This window comes from Psammomys obesus, unplaced genomic scaffold (genome assembly GCF_907164565.1).
Source record: "Psammomys obesus unplaced genomic scaffold, mPsaObe1.curated_primary_1811, whole genome shotgun sequence".
In the NCBI taxonomy this organism is placed as follows: domain Eukaryota; kingdom Metazoa; phylum Chordata; class Mammalia; order Rodentia; family Muridae; genus Psammomys; species Psammomys obesus.
The window spans coordinates 2,276,109-2,282,248 of record NW_026592732.1 but is presented as its reverse complement, the minus strand read 5'-3'; the positions used below and the strand labels follow the sequence as shown (position 1 = coordinate 2,282,248).

Sequence of the window (6,140 nt, the reverse complement as noted above, 5' to 3'; positions counted from 1 at the left end):
CCCCCCCCCCCCCCCCCCCCCCCCCGCCCAGGGCAGTGCTGGCAGTCTGCATCTTCAGATTCTCCTTGGAGCAGCCTTGCCTAGGACCTGGAGCCTCGACCACCAAGCTCCAATTCCTTGGCAAGTGTGAGCGCATAGTGAGCAGGCTGCAGGCGGCTGGGGTCCCCTCGACTGAGTTAGATCAATTGGGTCTGTTAGTAGCCTCGCCTTGAGGGCCTCCTTTTTCGCATCACCCTCGGAAAGATATCTCGGCGTCCTGGATCCTTCTGTGGACAGCGACAAGTCCTTGATGATACTGGGGATCCCAGAGGACTGTAGCCACCAAGAATTTGAAGACATCCTACAGGGGCCCCCTCAAACCGCTGGGCAAGTTCAAAGTAGCTGGGAAGGCGTTTCTGGAGGAGGACAGATCCAAGGCAGCTCTCGTTAGGTTGGCAGAGGACCTCAATCATGAGGTCCCCAAGGAGATCAAGGGCAAGGGCGGTTTGTAGAGAGTGGTCCTCATGCCCAAATAGCAAGACATGGATTCCTCACCAAGCTCAGTTTGTTCCTGCGGAGAGAGGGCGGGAAGGTAGAGGACGTGGCCGCATCCTCAGGCAGGAGTTGTGTCTCTCGGAGAGCTCCCTCCCTCCCGGAACTGCTGCCTGTCTGCAGGCAGGGAGATTTCGGACAAGGCCGAGGGGCCACCGCCAAGGGCGATAAGGTGCCCCTTGTGGAAGACCCAGAGAAGGAGAGCCAAGGCTGAAGAAGGCAAGAAGGTCAGGAAGAAAAGCAAGAAAAACGGACGCCGACAGCAGGCTTCTTTGAATGAAGCTGGATGAGTGTGTCTGGGGGAGGTGCACCGAGGGAGTGTGCCAGTCATCTGAGTGGGTGTGGGTGACTGTGGGACGGTACACAGCATTTTGGAGGCCCAGAGTGACCGTGGATGGGAAGACTATCACCCTAGTGTGACACGTGGTATTTGACCTTGTGAAGAAAGAAAGCTTCGTTTCTCTGGTCGATGCTGAAGGCTGAGCTGCGGCCTTGGGCATGCCCAGCTCAAGCTCTCTGTCGCTGAGCCACGCACCCAGCCCCTCACCAGGGACTGTGGGAAAGCTCTCTGTTAATGAGTCATATCCGCAGTCTGAGCTTGGTGGTTTAATCTAAGTTAACTAACTTTGGGGCTAGAGCTGAGTGGGTTGAGTAGGGGTCATCTTTTTTATTTTTGTTTTTGTTTTTCAAAAGACAGGGTTTCTCTGTGTAGCCCTGGCTGTTCTGGGAACTCACTGTGTAGGCCAGGCTGGCCTTGAACTCAGAGATCCACTGTCTCTGTCTCCTGAGTGCTGGAATTAAAGGCATGTGCCATCACTGCCCAGCTTTCTTGTTCTTTCTTTCTTTCTTTCTTTCTTTCTTTCTTTCTTTCTTTCTTTCTTTCTCTTTTCTTTCCTTTTTTTTTTGTTCACTCTACGTATGTCTATTTCACACCTACTCTATCCCAGAGCAGTACTTGGATCTTGGAATAAAAAGGGGTGAAATGTCAACAAAAATCCCTGTCTGTGACACTCCTGAGCAGTGGCAGTATTACTCGGATACATCTAAGTGAGTAAAGTTTTCTCAGAATGTACATATAGATAAAGTAGAGGCGTCATATGATCAAGTGTGGTCCCCTTCTTCATTCAACCAATCTGGGCATCTACAATGTTCCAGGTACCGGACACAGTTCATGATGCTTAGCCTTGCCCTCCTGGCTCTACTTCTGTATTTTGAGGAATTGTGGGTAACATTTGAGACTGCAAGGCACATGGAAGTGGAGGTGGGGGTATTGCTTGGGTGAAGGAGAGTAACTTCTGATTGAGAAGGGTCCCAGACACTGTAAAAGACTTCTAGCAACTTGGAGGCCAGCAGGACCAGCCAGACACAGGAAGCCTGTGGGCGTGACTGTTGCCATAGAGACGGCAGAGGGGACAGGTGCCTGCCTTCCATTGCCTGAAGAGAAAGTCCATGATGATAAGCTTTAGAAAGTGTTTTTGCTAGACTTGCTGACACCAGAGCTGACCCTGGAAGAACGTGTCATGAAGATCCTCAATGGGAATGGGTCACAGTTCTTCTCGTGCCACAGACAGAGGCTTGATGTTGAAGACAGTTCATAAACCATGATTGACACGTGGGCTGCCTGCTGACTCAACTGGGGACCCTGCTGTTTTGTATGTGTCCCTAAAAAGCTATACTGTTCAATGCATGGCAACTCTCCCTTACTGAGGGAGGGTCAGGGGTTGGGAACCTGCAACCCTGATTGGCACCTTAGGTAAGCATGTATTTCTCCCTAAAGTAAATGCCAGGAATCATGACTTGGAGTAGAAAGAAACACTCTTTTCTTTAAAAGAAGGGGGGAGGTGAGAAAGAGAGAGGGGGGAAGGGAGGAAGAGAGAGAGTGCCTTGATGGCTCATAGGATCACTTCACTTTGGAGGTGGAGGCAGGAGGAGATCAAGAGTTCATGGCCAGCTTGGTTGTATAGCAAGTGTGAGGCCAGTCTGGGCTACACGGGATTCTGTCTCAATAAATAATAATTGAGTTCTCAAGTCTATAACCTGAGTATCATGTGAGGGTGGAAAGAGGAAAACTGTTGGGAGCAAAGCACAGAGGTCCTTGAGCCCACAGATCTCCAGAGAAACCAGGAATTTACGTTAAGGGCACGGGATTGCCTTTCCAATGGGGAGGATGAAAACACTGTTCTTCTATCCAGAAAGCTGAGAATTGGAAGTTATTAACAGCCTGGTAATCTGCCTTACCTGTTGGACCAAGCCCCAAATTAAGCTCCAGGACAGGAGGTGACTAACAATCTAAATAACCTTTTTTAGCCACAGACTTCCCCAGGCTCCCACAACCAGGACTAGAGGTGGAAAATAGCCCAAATGACCTCCATGTTATCTGTAGGCCCATTTTTTAGAAGAAATGACATGTCTCCTGAGTTGAGTTTCAAAGTAAATATTCTTCCTTGTGCAATGGGGGTGGTATTACACGGGGAAACTTTTTTTTTTTTCTCCCAAATGATATTGGGCTTAAATACATAGGGAATAAACTGCCTGTTAATTAGACTCCTTAACGTCAGTCTGCACCGGGCTTTCACTCTTATCTCTTCGAGAAGTTCACTTTGCTGCGTGACAGCTGTAGGGAATCCCTTCAGGAAAACAATTGTGGTGAGATCCAGTTGTGCATAGGTGGAGAGAATGTCTTTTGGGGGACACTTGCAACCTTCCACTACTTCAAAGATCTGCGAGGGTTCCAGCTGAATTGCATTCCAAAAGTACTACTTGCATACACACAAAAATCTAATGTCTGAGATGGAGTCTTGCTGCCAGGCTACCCGCTATTTAGCTAATGATCCCCCTGCCCCAGTACTCCAGGGTAGTAATGGCAAGCCTGCACCACCACCCATGCCTAGGTGACTTTCCAACTATCCTACAACATGGAGGCCCCCCCCATATCTTTTCATTTATTGTGGGGACGCTGTAACCGTACTAGTGTCAATTTCACTCAATTCTCCGGCCTCAGCCTCCCAAGTGCTGGCAATATAGGTAGGAGTCCTTTCTTTATCTTTCACTCAGTGTTGTACTGGAACGGACACCAGATAGGTCGTGTTTTTAAACAAAAGTATGTTTTTAAACAAAAGTTTTGAAACAAAAGTATGTAGCCCTGACTGGTTGGGAACTCATTATACAGACCAGGCTGGCCTTAGACCAACAGAAATCCACCTGCAAATGCCTCTTGAGTGCTGGCATTAAAGGTGTGCACCGCCAAGCCTTTGATTTCTGACCCCCAGAATCAAAAGCCGGCTCTGTAGTCCCATCTGGGCAGCCGTGCCACCAGAAATCCCTGTCTCTGTTCTCATGTCCCCAGCAAGTGTCGGGATACCAAAGGGAGTTTTTTAATTCAGTTGATTGATGTAGCCTAAAGTCTCAAATGAAGACACTGGTTTCTAGCCAGTTCCTAAGCTGGCTCTTTTTGGTATTAGCCTCAACATCCTCTTCTTTAGTACAGTGCTTGGGGAGCAGAGCTTTTCTACTGTCTCCACAAACACTTTTGGACTTTTTATAAATCTGTGGTCAAGAAGCCTGTGGCTTGGTAGGCTGGTGAGATGATGAAGCCAGTAGAGGGGCTGGCTTTGGAACCTGACCACAAGGTGGATCCCCAGCTGCTTCCCATGAGCTCTATGGCATGAACACCCCAACACACACACACACACTCTCTAACTGGAAATATAATTTTAGAGAAAGAAGAGGGTCTTGGCTCTATATTGAACTTCTCAGTCCTGGCCCCGGGGGTTGCCACTCTGAGAACACTGAGTGTCTGGTCCTGCGTGGATACCGACATCTGCCTGATGCTATTTAACATTAGGGCACAATGGCTGCACGATAAAGGACAATGTGACATTCCTTGTTGACATTTTGTTTTCTGTATTTCTCATATAAACGCTATATTATTTGTGATGGGCAGCATGGGTCATTGAGTGCTGCCCAGGAACCCCAGGACCCAGGAAACCATTTCCTTTGGAAGATTGTTGGGACCAGAGGACATTTCCCGATGTTGTACTGCGGCTGTTGGGTGGCATGAACAATTTGAAATACTTAACCTGAGTCCATGCGGCAGATGTCAGGCAGACATCCCCAAGTACATCACAACAGCCCTCCCCGCACCCCCGTTTAAGAAGTGTGTCTACTCTTCTTTGTTTTTTGTGGCTGATACTCCACTGTATAAATATGAACTGATGAAATAAATGGTTGCCAATGAAACCAGTGTACCCTGTGTATGATGAGGTTGGGGAGCCACATAAGACTTCCTTTGGGAAAATGATCTGGTTGCTTTAAAAAAAAAAAAAAAAAGTGGGCCAGTAAGATGGTTTTGGCCAAGTGTGGTGACATCAGTTTGATCCCCAGCGCCCAAGTGGTAGAAGAAATGAACAGAATCTCCCAGGCTGTCCTCTGACCTCCACATACATGTGTGTGCACTTCTCTCTCTCCTTGGCTGAATTCCCTTTTAATTTCTTAAAAGAGTTGCTATCTGATGCCACTGGCTGAGAGAACACAGAGCACACAGCTTTCTTCTGCCTGGCTGGCTTCCCGGGACCCCAGGCTGTTTCCCAATGCTGAAGTGAAAGGTAGGACAATTTGTTAAGAGAGATCGGTGAGCTGGAAGGAGACAGCTGAAGGATGAGTTTAAAAGCCAGCCTTAGAGGGAGGGTAGGGTTGGGAGGGGAGGGGGGAGGGAGGTACAGGGGGGATACAAAGTGAATAAACTGTAATTAATAAAAATAAAAAAAAATAAAAAAGAGGAAAAAAAAAGCCAGCCTTAGCTACACAAAACCTGTCAAAAAAAAAAAAAAAAAAAAACACCTTAAAAACCAGGGCTGTTTATGTAGCTCTGTTGTAGAGTGCTGGCTGGCTCGAAAGAAGCCCTCATGGTCCTGAGTGATGCCAAAACTGGGCTTGGAGGTGCATAACTGCTATTCCCATACTTGAGAGGAAGAGGCTGGAGAATTGGAAAATTAAGGTCGTTCTCAGCTACATATGGAGTTCCCTCCATCTCAGAAGTGAAATGAGGGGCTGGAGGAATGGCTCAGCTGTTAAGAGCGCTGACTGATCTGCAGAGGACCCGAGTTCAATTCCCAGCACCAACTGCTAGGACTTAGTACATGCTAACTCTCGAGTTCAGGGACCCCTTCTCTCTTCTGCCCTCCCTGGGTACAGGCAGGAAAATGGCACATATACATACATGCAGGCAGAACATATACATACATAAAAGAAATCTTGATAAAAAATTAAAAGGATAAATGAAACAAAATACACACACACACACACACACACACACACACACACACACCCAAAAACATAAAAAAGGAAATAACAAAACAGTGACAGGTCCTGTGCTTCAGGCTTGGCATGGTGGCACACACTTTTAATCCCAACACTTGGGAAGGAGAGGCAGGAGGATCTCTCTGAGTTCAAGGCCAGCCTGGTCTACTTTCAGAGTTTCAGGCCAGCCAGGACTACAAAAATAAAACAAACAAACAAACAAACAAACAAACAAGCACAAAACACATCTCTTCAGATAGTCAAATTATCCTTTCCTGACCCTGAAGAAGAAAAAAAAGAAAAGCTCCCTT

The 6,140-nt window shown here is 47.5% G+C and overlaps 1 protein-coding gene across 1 annotated transcript in view; it reads left to right on the top strand.

Moving 5' to 3' along the window:
- Pnma8c (PNMA family member 8C) overlaps window positions 1-821 on the top strand; it is a 1,014-nt gene extending 193 nt beyond the window's left edge. Inside the window, 4 exon segments of the mRNA XM_055615456.1 lie at window positions 244-343; window positions 345-522; window positions 525-736; window positions 738-821. Coding sequence (XP_055471431.1) covers window positions 244-343; window positions 345-522; window positions 525-736; window positions 738-821 — 574 coding nt within the window.
- Window positions 822-6,140: the final 5,319 nt, after the last annotated feature.